The 16,276-nt window shown below is 41.9% G+C and overlaps 1 protein-coding gene and 1 long non-coding RNA gene across 5 annotated transcripts; one reads left to right on the top strand and one right to left on the bottom strand.

Moving 5' to 3' along the window:
• Positions 1 to 242: 242 nt before the first annotated feature.
• Positions 243 to 6,879, bottom strand: LOC112153410. Of its 4 annotated transcripts, XR_002920491.2 has the most exons (5): positions 6,575 to 6,866; positions 5,794 to 5,863; positions 5,242 to 5,299; positions 3,869 to 3,991; positions 243 to 3,162 (listed from the first exon to the last, which is right to left on the bottom strand). It is a non-coding gene; the product is annotated as an uncharacterized LOC112153410 (long non-coding RNA). The 4 variants fall into 4 exon arrangements; XR_002920492.2 differs by lacking the exon at positions 243 to 3,162 and having other exon boundaries at positions 3,182 to 3,991; positions 5,794 to 5,915; positions 6,575 to 6,879; XR_002920493.2 differs by lacking the exon at positions 243 to 3,162 and having other exon boundaries at positions 3,182 to 3,991; positions 5,794 to 5,895; positions 6,575 to 6,878.
• Positions 6,880 to 6,986: 107 nt separating this feature from the next.
• On the top strand, positions 6,987 to 15,242 carry LOC112153409 (proline-rich protein 36). The gene is made up of 3 exons (XM_024283618.2): positions 6,987 to 8,075; positions 9,466 to 9,780; positions 10,745 to 15,242. The coding sequence occupies exons 1-3, from the start codon at positions 8,061 to 8,063 to the stop codon at positions 13,835 to 13,837; spliced, it is 3,423 nt and encodes a 1,140-aa protein (XP_024139386.1). The 5' UTR covers positions 6,987 to 8,060; the 3' UTR covers positions 13,838 to 15,242.
• Positions 15,243 to 16,276: the final 1,034 nt, after the last annotated feature.

Raw genomic sequence — 16,276 nt, 5'->3', positions numbered from 1 at the left:
CGAGAAATTAAACCTCAAATGTTGCTGCATATTAATAATTCTCTCTTTTTTTCTTAATTTAAAGTGCACAAAACGTACAGGTAATTATCACAGGTGGATTTGTTGTTTTCTACTGTTTGTTTGTTTGTTTTATGAGGGATAAAATACTACAAACAAAGATTAAAATAAAATAGTGGCTGTAAAAAAAAAAACAACAACCTTGAGTTGTGTGTTTGTTTCTCACTTTTTTAATGTATTCTCATCGCTTTTTTTAATTTGATTTTGTCATCTTTATTTGGAATTGGTTTGTTTTTCAGCTGTGAATTTCTTCTTTTTCTCTTTTCTTATAAATAAGCTTCGTTTTATGACATTTTTAATCACAAAGTGACCAAAAATAAGAGTTCTAGCGTAGCGACGTTTCCTCTAATCTGATAGTTATAACACAGTATAACAGGTGAGTAAGCATCTCTAGTGAATTTTGGTATAAAATGCTTTCAAATCCAATTTATTCGATTAAAACACATTTGTGAGGCAATAAATCTAAATAACTGGATAAAAAACACGAGTTTAATATTGTAAAGCACATTTAAATAAATTTGACTAAATGAGACCAAGAAGTGATTGATCTTATTTTACAAAAAAAACTAAATTAAAATATTTTCTATTATTTGCTTAAAAGTCATTAAAAAAGAAGCTGCATGTCTATGAACGGTTGAGGAGAAGCTTCTGATGAGAGCGGTGGGTCAAATCCTAATGAAGCGTTTTGTGAAGAGCAGAGATGGATGGGGCCACATGCCTCCGTGCACCCGCGCACGTGCACGACAGCAAACAGTAAAACTGATTAAAGGCAGCATTAACACGTCTGACAGAGCGCAGTGGTCAAGAGGTGAGTGGAAACTGAGGGGACACCTTTGGTCTGGAACAATTGGACACAGGCGTGCACGTGCACACGCACGTTCATGCAGCAGATGGAGACTGGGGAAAGCCCTGAGCCGCACTGATTGGTCACACATGCCCATCGATATCTGAGCAGAACCAATCATCTCGGCTTCCTGTCTTTGACCTGACCCTTCATGGACGGTAATTGAATATTTCAAATGGGAAGCTGAGAGGCAGCAGGAAGACGAGCGGAGGAGAGAAGGGAAAAAAAAAAGACTTCCTCGCCGCGTGAAACCTTCCCACATGAAATACACTCCGTTTTATAACTAAGGTGCATGAAAATGGTAAAAGAACATAAAAATATGCCAAATAAATGTGAAAATATGAACATAAAGTGAACATTTCACCTTAATAACAAAATAATCTTTACAGGATTGTTCATTTTTCCGTTTAAATACCTGAGATACTTTCAGAAAAACAATTTTAATTTTTGATTCCTGATGGAGAAAGTTCCAACTCGCTCATTTTTTTGAGTCCCGACCTTAAACGCCTTCAGTTATCTACTGCATCATAACTGGAAAGACGAGGGGAAAAAAATGAAAATCGACGTGGTTTCAGACGACAAAATTGACAAGGTCGTCCTGACTTTACGTTCAGACGAAAGAGGCCAAAAGTGGCCTTGAGCATGCTTCAGATCTTTAGAATTCTTCCTCTTCACTGGAGGAACAAAAGAAGCTAAAACACTGAAAGTTAAAGAAATGAATATTTACTGGTTTCCAAAGCTTTTAGTGATCCTAATTCACTTAAGGACATGATTTGACATAAATATGAATATTTAACATCTGGGTTTGATTGTTAATTTTATGCTGCTTTATATTCTGCTGCTTTAATGCTTCTGATAGCATCATTCAAAACAATGTCCGCGCTTTTCTCCTCTTATTTTCTTCTGATATCCTCGCTTTTTTTTATTTTTAGCCTTTTCTTGCACACTGTGAATGGGTTCATTGCATCTAAGCACTAATCCCGTCCTGTGGGTGCTTCAAAAAAGCAAATAGAAGTGAAAAAAGACAAGAAAATTAAGCTTGCTACATATTATATATATTGTTTTCTTTGTAATAGAGTTTGAATAAATGTCAAGTATGGATACACATTATTTGTACTCTAAAATCCAGATCATCATTCCAGAATAATTTATCCATATCTAAAAATGTCTTTGCAAGAAATGTATCATTTCTAGTCCTGTATTGATTTTTTAATGAAAATAAGGCCTCACACAATGGTATTTTCTCACAGTTTAAAGCTTAAATTCTTCTGTGAACGCTTTCATGTGATGTGGAGGATTCGACCATTTCTATAAATCTAAAGTTAGCCTACCTACTCAGAATTAGGCTGTTCATTGAAGGAAATCCTGTAGATGGTGTATATCTAGATATGAACATAATTAAAAACATTTCCTGTTTGATCTGTTTCCTTCCTTCTGGACCTCTTCTGTTAGACTGCTTAAATTGTGCAACAATAGATGTTTTTTTATTATTATATTTTCTGGTTTTAACCATTTTAACTCTTTAATTGGGTATCCTGGTTTTCTTAACACAACAAATGCCCTTTTATTTAGCAAGAAATTAATCTTAATTTCTTGAATTTATTGGATAATGCCCCTTTTATGTATTTGTATGAATTATTTATTCTTTTTAGTTGTACGTTTTTATTAGGGGTTGTTTGAGGTTTGAGGAAACACTTTTAATTTTATTGGCCTTGTGAAAATGATAAATGAAGATCTATTTTATTCTATTCTAAAACTCAAGTTTCTGACTCCATTTGCGCTTAAAGGAGGCAGAGTTTTGCAAATAATACAACATTTTGGAACCAAAAAACCTAAAAGTTCTTCCTAAACCACAAAAATGATGCACCAGAAACAGTCTTCTAGCTAAAAACATCATTAGGTTTGAACCCATAAATGACTGTCAGCTGCTGGTCAGATAGAAGCACAGACTCTCCTTTGAAGAGTGCGTGTTCAGAGATGCTACGGCGTATGAACTCATCCTCCAACCGGAGCTCTGATGATGATTGTGAATGCGGTGGAGTGAGCTCTGATGATGATGATGATGATGGGGAAGGACACAGGACGGGGTCAGAGGTGGCCGCTCGGCGTGCGCATGTGTGGATAGCACCTGTAATGGCTCCCAGCTGAGACATGCAACACATGTGTGCGCACGTGTGTGTGTGTAAAATGAGGCGTTGGCATTCGAGCGGCAGAAGAACCACTTCCTCTACAGGTGACACCTTTGACCCCTCATCTGCTCCCTGGAGGAGGAGAGATAAAGAATGTTTTCAGCAAGCGAAACCAGAAAATCTGCTAAATTAAAATGCAGAATTACAGAGTTCAATACTCCTTTAATTATCTTTTTGCATTTATTGTGATCTCCAGCAGCTGATGCATGAAGAACATCAGTGCAAACCCTGCCTTATTTACAGCTACTTAACGTATTTTTATAGGCCAGCTAAAGAAAACAGTCAAAAACTCATTTTCCCACAAGTCCACACTCGGAGCAAACAGATGTTATAGATGCAGCAATCCCACAAGTCCACATTTTTTAGTCACAAAAAGGTTTAGATTCCAATTTATTGTTAAAAACAAACAATTATGAGTTAAAATACATTCACAGTATGAAGTATTTCATTACAAAGTTTATTCCAGAAACATTGAGAAATTATGAATGCTTTTAATACTCAGTAGTTGGTGGAATTTTATTTTATTTTACATTTTATTGCCATTTTGTAATTGTATATCGCTTTTTTTGTTCATTTTTGTTTTTAATTTGCTCATTTTTTTATTTTTCTTAGTGTCTCTAAAGTGCTAAAGAAGCAAAGTTTCCCTCATTCATTCCAAAAAACATTTGTCATTGCTAAGATTGTTAAGAATAAACAGTTTATTGGGAAAAACCCGGAGGGATCAGTTAAAAGAACAACTTTCTTTACATATATTTTATTTTATTTAAAAAAAAAAAACCTGATTTGCTCATAAAGTGCTCAGAGAAAGGATCCTCCTTTAACTTCCTGCTCTGTCATTTTTCCTCCTTGTCTCGTCTCCGTTATGAAACTGCAGCCTAGAAATCCTCTGGAAGAGCTCAGACTGCAACCCCCCCCCGCACAAAAAAGAAAAAAAATAATAAATAAGGTTCAGAAGGAGGAAACACACCTGTTAAATCTTTCATCCTAAAGACGCCCTTTCCTTAAAAGATTAAACTGTTAGCCAGAAAAATCACACAAAATCCGTGTAGGATTAGCAAATGTCTTAAGCTGGCTTAGGAATTTGTTACTATAAAAATCCTCTTTTCTCAGACTGTTACAACAGGTTTATTGGCTGAAAAGATATTTTTGGATTTTAATTTTAAAAAGTAAAAGAGCTGAAATTATTCCTTTAGATTACTTTTGTTCCATGAATGAGATTTTAGCTCCTAAAGACGTCGGAGGAATCGTTTGCTGTTTCCTTTAGTGGGTCTGAAGAGAATCTGAGTGAACTTTAATGTGATTTGAATGAGCCACGTTCCAGTCCAATAACATAAAATCATTTAAGATAAAAAAAAGTGACCTTGGATGTTTTTGATAGAAGAGATTTAATCATTTTTTTAACCAAGACACTAATATTGTTTGATTTGGAATAGGTTTGTAGATATTTTAGTTTAGTCTGGGTCTTTAAAGAAAGTTTACTGGTGCAAATGATGGGATTTACCTATTTACTGTTTAAAATTGACAACGAAATCATCCATGGTAACTCAACACTAAGCACAACTCAATTTTAAATACATTTCTATTAGTTGATAAGTTTTATGTCAAATATTTCCCCTAATTTGCATCATTTCGTCAACATTCAGTGATGAAAACGCACTTACTTTAGAAGAAAAAAACTACACATGCTCTCTGACATTGATTTTATTCATGTTCAGGGTTGGTGAGCAGATGCTTGAATGTGTGACACCCCCAGAGCATGAAAGAGGCTACAGCAGCTCCAGCCTTTCAGTTCACTTCAGAAAGTCTCTCATAAATGAAACAACCCATTTAAACACCTGTCAATCATTTCTTTCATTTCTTAGATCAATATAAAAAATCAAATTATATTTTATTTTTATTCAACTATCTTTATAATCTAAATTTTATTGCATATTGTAGAACTTTTCTATTTATGACGATAGAATTTCAGTTTTGGGACAAACATTATCTTTTATGTCTCTTATCTTTCATTCCACAAACTATAATTCTTTGTTGAAGATGATAAACAAACATTTGAGTTCTAAAGACAGAAGATTTAGAGCAAAATGAGACTTAGAAAACATGCTAAATGTAAAAATATTTGATTGCACATGGAAAAATCTCATGAAATACCTGTTCTGCTGGTCCTGATGATGAAGCCAGTGAGGTGGTTCTTGCAGGAAGATCAAACCTTCCAGAAAAGTTGTGGAAAATCAGTCACTATGATTTAACCATTATAAATCTGACTTGCATTTCAAGTTGAGGCTCCTCCAGACTGCAGCTTTCTGAAGCTGCTTTAATCACAAAATGAAACATGCTGTATCCTACTCTTGCCACTAGGTGTCACTTTAACTCTTTAAGCTTCATATTTTACCTTATACTTCTGCTAAAAGCTTCCTTAGTCAATGATTAAAGATTAATTTAGTCCAAACGGACCATGTATTACTTGAATTAGCAACAGTGACTTTCTTAATGTTTCATGCGGCTGCATTCACGTTTAATGAGATGGAAAGTGGCAACTGTGTGAAAAGGTGGTTTTTACACTCCATTTCTGCAGACAGGAAAGAAGACTTCAAGCAAATGGGAGGCAGTTTACTAAGCTGTGACTTTGTTGGAGTTTGTTTTCTATGGTTTTGCTAACTGTGTCCAACATGACATCTGACAGTCTGGACCCCCTGCATCCACCTCATCTTCTAGAAGTTCTGATGCTTCTGGGGGACGCCAGAAGATTCTAGCTGCTTATATGTTTCCCTTTCTGGATGGAGACATCCATAAATGCACCAGGAACTGTTGATTTCACCCAAAAGCTGCTAACACATCTGTTTTATTTGAGCTTTTCCCTCTTTGTCATATTGTTTTAGAATAAAAATGAATACAACTTTATTGATCCCAAGAAGAGCAAATTGCCTTTTAACAATATATCTAATAAAAAACAGCAGATAAATAACAAATAATACTAAAAAAAATACAGTTAATTTTTTAAAACAACAATAATTGTTGTTTAAGATTTGTACTGCAGTTCCTTGGCTGCAAATCTGTGCTTAGATACGTGTTCTAGTGATTCTAGTCTAGGAATTGTGGAGGGTTTCTAGTTAGCCACGCTACAGCATAATGATGCATTCACGGACGTGCCCTGGAGCACTCGGATAATGGAGCCCACGTCAGTGCAGATAAGAAAACGCGAGTTTTTTTTCCCCTCAACCGAGTCAAACATTAACTAGGGTCATAAAAAATGTCGGCTGAGCCGCACAGCTGTCGCTGTTTTCCACCTTCAGTCGATGACGACGTTTGGAGTTTACGAGCACGTCAATGTTAGCTAGTAACCACACGACTAGAGAAGGACCGCTGTGACATTAAACTACGCAGGACCGGATGCTGCCCAGCACTCGACAGAACGCACATCTTTTTATGGCATAAAAGTGTCTATTTATAAACCAAATAAAAGATCTAAAATAAAGTAATTTACCCAGTTTTGATTTGTTTTCCTGCTATTCGATATCACTAAAGGGTTAAATAGAGGGAAGCTGTTTCTCCGTGACGTACTTCCGGATTTGCTTCAGTTGCTTTTTTTTTTTTCTCAGATAAATAGTCTTCTGGTTTTGGTAGTATATTTTCTTTATCACAATAAAACTGTAAAATAATAAAAATTATGACCATTAAAAAATAAGCTACTTTTGTGGAGCTTCAATGTGCGCACGCGCGAAAAGTCTTTCCTCGGAAAAAGAAAAAAAAGGTAAAATATATTCATGTCCCCCTAGTTTGTGTGCTTAATTATAAACTATTTATATATCAAATGTGTAGAACACACAACTACGTTGAAATAGCAACACAAACAATATAAAAGGGAAGAGGTATCTATCTCAATTCTTTTTTTTTTTTTTCATCTTTGATAACAACCGCTGGTACCTCTCATCTCCGTCGTCACGATTTACCGTGCTCGCGCCGTCTACGTCACGCCTGCCTTGTGGACAGGCGCGCGTGTCCAGTGCAGACAAGTTACAGCGGGGCTATAAATAGTTTGTACCCGGTATCGGTGGGCTGGGGAACAAGTGACGCCATCGATGCTTTTTATGTGAGGGAGTAAATTGACCTTTTCCACAAAGCTGCGCTCTGTTTGTGTGTCTCTGGGTTTTGTTCACTTTTACATTTGCAAAAATTTGTTTTTATTTATTATTCTTGGTTCTGTGTGCAATCACGCAGATCCAGAAACACAAAGAGGAATTTGTGTGCTTCAGTGAGGGAAACACAAATACTGCACCATAGAATGGATCAGGGTCCAGATAGAAGATGGCTCCAGTGCGCACCGGCCGAATCAAGGTCTGGGGGAGGGAGAAGAGTGGATGACTCATACTGTATCTGCTGGACACCCTGTAGACGCAGTATTAGATATAATGATGCTTCCATTAGAAAAAAGGGAAATTGTATGGCAACTTTTTGAGGGAAAAATACCCAAAATAGCAAGTTTTTAATAGATTTTCTCCATGGATGTATGCCACACTAAAGTAAAAAGTAATATTTAATAAAAATAATTCTAAATATTCCCATTTATCAGCCATATTCTCACTTGTGTATCAATATTATCCCTGCCACTATATGTTGACGCCCTCTTTCCCACCATTGTTGTGAGCATAGACTCGTTTACACACATACACGCTCCCCCCAGTCATGACTGAGTGACGGCAGGTTGCTATGGAAACTGCGTTACGCTCCGGGCAGCGGAGGGAGAAAACAAGAGCGCGAGGACTCGTTTCACTCCTCATTTCAGCACCGCGCTCCTGGACAGCGCCCGAATGAACGCCGCGGCGACGCGCAGCCGAATGAGCCTGACCAGAGTTGGCGGAGAGACCCGACGAGCGAAACGCGCATCTTCCCCGCCACGCAGCAGCTTCGGCCCGGCGGATCCTCGAGGTTTTTATTCCGCTTTTACGCGCAGGAGCCACACGCTCCCTTAAATGCCACAGCAACAGGTAAGAACCCCTTAAACTCCGGGAAGTTTTGCTTCTCCTTTTGCAGTTAGTTCAGCTGTGAATAAATGATCCATAAGTCCTCAAAGACAGTAAACATTATTGTTAAATATATCCCTTAATTGATTTAATTTTATTTTTTAAAGGAACTCATCTTTATAGTTTGCAGATATTTAATTGTATTATAAAAATGTGCAAATGTTTCAACTTTAGTGACATAAATATGTTCATTTCCACACTAAATAAAAGATAAAAACTTAAGTTTATGACGTAAAAGCAACAAAATCCTTCAGAGGTGTCAAGTTTTCCACGCTGGGTTGTTTGTTTACCACTTTTCCCTCACAGATTGTGATACACCAAGCAAAGTTAATGTGTGTATTTTTTTTCACGTTAGTGCACACACGCCTCAGAGGCTTTGTTAGTTTTTTTTTTTCTCAGAGACCATGGATTATATGCGAGCTGAGCCAACACGCCGGGATGAGTCACTCAGCCTGCAAGTTTGCAGAAGAGTGCGAAATGGGAAGGAGGGAGGGGAGGATTCAGGGTTTGAAACAGTCCCGCAGTGCCTCTTGTGTCTCCTCAACACATTGTTTCCTTGTGTATATGATCAGTGACAACACGTGGAGATGTGTTTGTCGCCTCCAGTTGTGTGACGATTTTGCAACTTGTTGCAGAGCCTTCTGTTTTGATAAAATAAAATATGTCACGTTTATTTTTAAGTTAACAATGTTGGAACACTTTTTTTTCTGGAGCAGCCCTCCGATGTGTGGAGACCAGAAAGCATCCCATTACTCCTCATTAGTCTCCCAGTGTTTACCCTGACAGATCGTAGCAATCAGCGCCAATCGGCTCCGGCACTGAGTGACAACCATTGATTAAAGCCAACAAAAGATCATTATGGGCTGGCGTGAACCTCCGAGACACTTTCATCCACACTGACTCACGTAACGGGGAAAAAAAGAAACAAAAAGACGCTGCGCTTTCCTCTGTAAGGATTGCGCAAACGATGCGCATCGTGCGCCGCGCGCGAGCACAAAAACAGATGTGCGTCTTTAATTAGTGACGTTGGTGTGATTAATGCAGATGATGACTCATTCGGCTTAACCATTGCTCCTCTGGTGGACAAAAGGGTGCATTTACCTCCAGAAGTTTTGCTTTGAGGCAGAAGATTCTCAATGGAAGTGAGGCGCGAGGGGCAAATTATGCAAAGCACATTAATGTGATGCCTTCCATGTGTCAGCTCATCAACACAGCAGCTCCATTGTGGAGAAGCTGTCAGCCAAGCTGTGATCTGAAGCCAGCAGACTGTCAAATGAGTCTGGCTTGTTTGTCAAACAGAAGATGGAGCTGCTATAAAAACGCTCCTGTCCCTCCCTCCTTCCTCTCCATCCAGGACAGCAGCATGTCTGAAAGGAAACCCAGCCAGCGGTTTCACAGCCTGAACGCTGAGCAGGTGGAGGTCCTTCATCAGGTTCTGTCGGAGGTGGTTCCAATCCACGGCCGCGGGAACTTTCCCACGCTGGAGCTGCGTCCTCGTGACATCATCATCGCCGTGCGGGCCAGGCTGCAGAGGCAGGGCATCACGGTCCGTGATGTCCGTCTGAACGGTTCCACTGCCAGCCACGTGCTCGTTAGAGACAACGGAACCAGCTACAAAGACCTGGACATCATCTTTGGAGTAGAGCTGCCCAGTCAGGAGGAGTTCCAGGTAAGAGTTCGTTATTTCTTTGATCTGTTGAACACAAAATCGATAGTCCTTCAATTGTATATATGTTATATCCCAGAAAAGAAAGGTTTACAGGGGGAAATGCTTTTTAAATAAGAACTGAGCTTGTGCAAAAGTTAAGACAGATATAATCCAACTTTTGACAAACACAAAAGGGATGCCCAAATAAATGAAAAAAGGCATTTTAGAGACCAACTCTGATAATTGTTTGCTATATTTTCAACAATCTATTAATTATAATGATACCGTCTTTGTCCAAAATCAAACAACTTTTCTAGGACAGTTTCCAGCCATTCAGTTATGAGTCAGATTCCAGTTCGGACAAAGACGTACACGGATCTAGTGTGTTTTCTATGTCACAAATATAATCATTAAATTGCATTTTTCGTTTGCTCCTGATTCACAAAAATTTGAATGAAGAATTACCCAAAAATGCAATTAGAAGCTTAATTTTCTGTATACATGTCACAAAACATGTTAAAAAAAACACCACATTTTCATCGAAGTGGGTTTATAACAGAACAAGATTTCAAAACCTCAAAAATCCAGTTATCTAATTTTCCTTGAAGAAAACTGAAAAGCAAATGTATCAGAAATACTGCAGAAGCTTCAATTAATGCATTGATTTACATTTTTTACGACACTAGAAATGTAAAAAAAAGTAAAGTTTGAATTGTTTTTTTTTATAAACAATAAAAAATACTGCTTTTTGTGTCATTTATGTTACTTCAATGATCCAGCTAACATCAAATTTATACTACATCTGGAATACAAGCCGTTTTTTTCTGTGAAATTCTGAAAAGTCCCCCAAAAAACAGAGTTCTGGATTTATAAATTGTTTACTTTATTATAGGTGCCTCAATATAATTGGAAAATTTACTTAAATCAGGAGCAAAAAACATCAACTAACTACTGCTATCATTTTGGCGACTTCTTGCTCCCCCAGGTGATCAAAGAGTCAGTGCTGGGCTGTTTGCTGGACTGTCTGCCAGCTGCTGTCAACAGGGAGCGGATCAGCAGTGCCACCATGAAGGAGGCCTACGTCCAGAAAATGGTCAAAGTCTTCAACGAGCACGACCGCTGGAGCCTCATCTCCCTGTCCAACAACTCCGGCAAAAACCTGGAGCTCAAGTTTGTGAGCGCTTTGAGGCGGCAGTTTGAGTTCAGCGTGGACTCCTTCCAGATCATTCTGGACCGCCTCCTGGAGTCCTACATGCAGCAGGACCTGCAGCACAAAATGAATGCCTTCAGCCTCAAGGACCAGCCGGAAGAGAGTAGAAAGAAGGAGCCTTCCTCTGTGCTCGGGCAGGCCGCCTCTCCAGAGTCAGAGAGGTCCACGGGTAGAGACTGTGAAAAACAGCCTCCAGTCAGCAGGTCGCAGAAGAAAGATGACGTGCATGAAAAGGAGTCTCAGACAGAATTCCCTCAGGCTGAACATTCCAACCAGACCAAACACTCAGATGAGAAAACCTCTGCAGAACCAGAGGAAGTCATTAAGGAAAACATGTTGCCAGAAAACAAACCAAGTTCTGGAGAATCCAAGCAAATGGCTCCAGAGGAACTCAAACACAGGGTAGAGCTCGTCGACGAGACTCAATCATCAGGAAATTCAGAGCAAACAACTCCCAAAGAAGGCCCAAAACCACCGGACGAAAATCAGGAGAACTTCTCCGCCGAAAGCAAAGTGTCAAGCCCCACAAAACCATCTAGCGAACAGAAAGAAGTAGCAGGGCAGATGGGATGTGCTGATACGCCCAGCAGCTCAAAAAACGAGAGTCCGAGATGTGCGGAGGAGCCTAATACCGCCGACAAATCTGATAAAACAAAGTGTTTCAGAGAGGATCAGAAAAGTAATGAGGCAGATAAAACCCAACACGTGTCTTCTCCAGACGCTAACACCGAGATAGAGACTCGCCTCGCAGATGAAAGCCGAACGGAAGCAGACGAGGAAACGGAGAGGAAAACTCCTGAGGAGACGTCGACATCGGAGGAAAGACAGTCAGAAGACACGCAAAGCATCGACTCCTCGCTTCCACTTGGCATCACGCAGCCTGCTGACACAGAGGACACGCTGGAGATCAGCAACATAGAAAACTCAGAGAAAAGCGGCGACACACTCGACGCCGTCGCCCCTTCAGATACTCAGGACGTTTCACCTCCACCACCTGGCCTTGTTTCTGACAAAAAAACCTCATCTTCTCCCTCGGGTAAGGTCTCAGACAGACTGTCGCACATGGTGGTGCTCAAACACTCATCGCCCAAACCTCCTCGTAGGATGTGTCGAAAGGCTCCACCCAACCCCAACCCCGTTCCTGACAGTGACATACTTGATTTGCCCTTCCCAAATTCAAACCCCACATCCGAGTTGATGAGTTTAGACCCTCCAGCTACCCAGTCAGATGTCATCTCTCCGGAGACTGATTCAGACATGACTCCTAATCCTTCCGATAAGCTATTATCCAATTCTGACCTTTCCTCAACCGCTGGTCCGGATTCTGAAATAGTTTCCATCTCAACTCTGGATCCCATGTCTTTGTTACCTCAAGAGGCGCCCTCTTCTTCTCAGATAATCACAGGAGGTGGAGATCTAAAAGAGACACTCGACACAGCCGCTGATGAGTTGAGCCCTTCTTTCCCTCCAGAAATTGTCTCTGATCTTCAACAGCCGGAGCTTCTTAGCTCATCGATTTGCCGCGTCGACTCGTTGAGCCCCAACAGTGATGAAGCTGAGGCTCTGGCAGAGCAGACCAAAAACACAGACCTAAATCACGCCGGTCCGCAAGACATCACATCTACTTTACCTCTTTCTTCCATTTGTCTCCCCCCTCCTGTGGTCAGCCTCACCCCCTCGCCCCCCAGCCTCAGCCCTCCCCCGTGTCTGACGCCTCCGTCACCGATGCTCAGCACCGTCAGCCCTGCCACCAGCTTCAGCTCCCCGCCTCTAAGTTTCAGCCCGGTGTCGTCCTGCCTCAGCTCACCTCCTTACCTCACCCCTCCCATGCTTAGCCTTAGCCCCCCTCCACTCTGTCTCACACCCCCGTCCCCCTGCCTCAGCCCTCCCCTCCTCTGCCTCACTCCTCCCGTGGAGTCTGAGGAGCTCGCACCTCAGCTGCCCTCAGACATGGAGCCGTTGATCCTAAACGCTGAGGGAGCCGAGCAGGTCCTGCAGCCCCCTCCACCGTTAGGAGTCCCTCTCCTGGAAGAAAAAACTGACATTATTCCAGCAGAACCTCAATCATCTGAGCCCGTCTCGTTTCCAATCACCATCCCAAGCTCCTCCTCACGTGTGCTGCCTCATTCTCCATCAGCAGGCCCGGAGGACCCCGCCCCTCCCAAAGCCATTCAAGCGTCCACCTCTGTCCCAGAGACAAGAGAGACTCCTGAGATAACCACCGATGTGTCCGAGCGGACCAAAGCGTTGCAAATGTCTGACTCGGCCCCAGATGTTGAGGTCCTGGCAGAGAGCATGTACGGTGACTTCGAAGCTGCCATGGACCACCTACGCTATCGCCTGATCGCCACCAGGAACCCAGAGGAAATCCGAGGCGGCGGTTTGTTGAAGTACAGCAACCTGCTGGTGAGAGACTACAGACCGGCCAGTGAGACTCAGATAAAGACGCTGGAGCGCTACATGTGCTCACGCTTTTTCATCGACTTCCCCGACGTACAGGAGCAGCAGAGGAAGATCCTGTCCTACTTGAAGAACCACTTCATCGGCGAGGAGAGAAGCAAGTACCAGTACCTGATGACGCTGCGTCGCGTGATAGACGACAGCACCGTGTGCCTGATGGGCCACGAGAGGCGTCAGACTCTGAACATGATCACTGTGCTGGCACTGAAGGTCCTCGGAGAGCAGAATATCATACCCAACACAGACCACGTCACCTGCTTCTACCAGCCCGCCCCCTACCTTGCCGAGCACAGCTCTCCTTATCTAGCAGAACCCAGCTACTGCAGTTACTACATACCGCAAGGGGGGTCGACTCTGCTCTACCAGCCATACCCCTTACACCTGCACCCACAGACTGGGCTGGTCTGAGACCTCCGTGGACTTATTTGCACACAAGACACACAACTGAGCATTGGTCTTACCACATGGGAATAGCTGGAGAACATAATGCAGGGATTACCTGCTTGGTCTATAATAGACCTGTGGGGGTGGGCTTGAGTGGGTTTTTACCGAAAACTCCCTAAGTACTCTATAAGGTTCTAACACGTGTAATTATCCGGGCTTTCTGGGGAAACTAATAAGTCTAACAATGATTCTTCCGATAATGTTTGAGTTGCAGAAAATGCTTTATGCACTGCATGAGTCGTAGGGCCTTTGGTCTCCCTTGGAAACCAACCGCGCTGTTGACATTTACACACTTGCACAGATACAGACACACAAACACACTTCCAGGTTCTTAAACTCTTGTACACTTTTATTTTTTTTTCCATGTTCTTACTGTGTCGTTCTTAATGGGATCGTTCAGAATGTGGACTTTTGCCTGTGGTTGATATCGTGCATGGATACATTAGGACTGTTTTCTCACTGCCAAATACTGTGTGAATACTATGCTTCTCAAACGGTTCCTTGTGACTTTGTAATTCCTCCGCAGAAAAAAAAGGGGCATAATTCTGGAAAAATCTACCGAGGGGACAAGTCTACTCGTGTGACGCTGTATTCTCATCAAAACAACACGCACAACACATTCGACATGCACGCAACCAAACATATAATACTGTGTGCACATGACGTGAGACAATGCATGAGTAGCTAAATAGATCACATTTAAAAAGCTTTTCAATGATTAGAAATTGATCTATTTTTGCAAGAATTTCCCAGATTCTACTGACTGGTTAGTTCCTTAAAAGAAAAAAAGAAGCCAACGATAAATGCCTTTGGTGTAGACTGTATAGCATATTGTTTACAGTATACTGTGTGCAAATACAATGTATTGTTTTTCAGGTAAATTGTGTTGAAATGTAGTGCTTGGTTCCTTTTCTCGCGTGGAGTCCATTCTGTAATCATGTGAAGTATCGTATCATCCGGTGTTGATTTGATGCAGAACTCTGTGAAGGTGGTCAGATTATTTATGCATCTTTGGGTCATCTCTGAACACGGCCGATGCAGAACTTGCTCCAAAAAAAAAAAAAAATGGACACGACTCACCTCTGATTCGAACCGAGACGGGAAAACGAGTTCAGATTTAACGCCAACGACAGCAAACTTTGACCAAAGATGATGGTTCAGTTGGGAAATCAAGTGCCTCAATGTGAGACATCGTTGGCATGTCTTTTTTCTCTGCACTGTGGGTGTTGAATGGGGTGGGCGGGTGGGCTGGGTTTATGTTCAGCTGTTTGACCCCTGTTACTGCTGCCCGTTTTGATGTCCTCTTTAATGTAGTCTTTTGTTGTTATTTATTCATGTACATTTTGATAAAATAAAAGAGAAAACCACACAAGGGAGAGTTTTATTTCATCCTCGACATCCACACTATTCCCCAAAATGACGCGCTGCAAAACTTACCCATCCTCCCAGTGATTGCGCTCGGCGAAGATCCACTTAAGCATGACAGTCAAATCATGCTGGTGCCCAGGAGAGCAAACCAAAGCTGTGAAATTCAGTCTGTGTGCGGCTTCTTATCACAAATCACCTGTCCTTCAGATGTGAATGTACCAAGGTGACGCACAGGCTACGCAACATAGCAACAATGTGTAAATGTGAGGGGGAATGTGGTTGGTGAGGTGTGAAGCAGAAAGGAGAGGAGGTGGAGGGGAGGAGAGCATGTTTTGGATGGCAACATCCATCCATGCAGAGGCTGCATCAGGTGCTCCATCTCCACCGTTGGTAATTGAGTTGTGATCAAACAATAGACTCTATCTTTTCTGTCTCCATAGGAATAAAAGACTTTTTTTTGTTTTTTTATTCTGCTTTGCCCCGGCGGTAGAAAGGTTGCATGCATACGTCTCGTTTTATAAGACAAAAGATGTGATCTGGTGGGGTCTGTATCGGTCTCTGACAGACCTCTAAGGCACTGTTGTCCACTCCGGGTTTCCATAGAGACACAGACAGGGAGCACTGTGGGCGCAGGGAGCATGACAGAAGACAGGGAAGACCCACACACCAAATGAGGAGGAGTGAGACAAAAGCAAAGCAGAGAGAATGGAGAGGTGGCGCAGCGAGCTGGATGGAGAACACAGAGACGAGAAATTTAGAGAATGAGACAGGAGGAGGTGAGGGGATAGATAAAGCCAGGAGCAGGGGAGTTGATGGGGAGCGCGTGGGAGGTTGTCAGGCCTTCAGTCACAGGGGAGTCACTGAGAGATGGCTGCAGTGACGGCAGCAGTGATGTCAGAGCGGCACACATGTTTACACACACACAGCTTCATCCACATCAATTTTGCTAATGGCCTGCCCACCCATCCGCCCTCGACAAATATTTTCAAACTTACCGAGATCGTCTCCCCCACACATCCATCGGACCCCCTCCAA

The sequence above is a fragment of the Oryzias melastigma genome, linkage group LG10 (genome assembly GCF_002922805.2).
Source record: "Oryzias melastigma strain HK-1 linkage group LG10, ASM292280v2, whole genome shotgun sequence".
NCBI classification, from domain to species: Eukaryota; Metazoa; Chordata; class Actinopteri; order Beloniformes; family Adrianichthyidae; genus Oryzias; species Oryzias melastigma.
Note: the sequence above shows the minus strand (reverse complement) of the source record. Positions and strands in the feature narration are given on the sequence as shown.

Excerpts from the sequence above, each read along its gene's own strand:
- LOC112153409 (XM_024283618.2), top strand. Across the intron at positions 9,781-10,744 it reads CCAGTCAGGAGGAGTTCCAG|GTGATCAAAGAGTCAGTGCT; the intron begins GTAAGAGTTCGT and ends TTGCTCCCCCAG.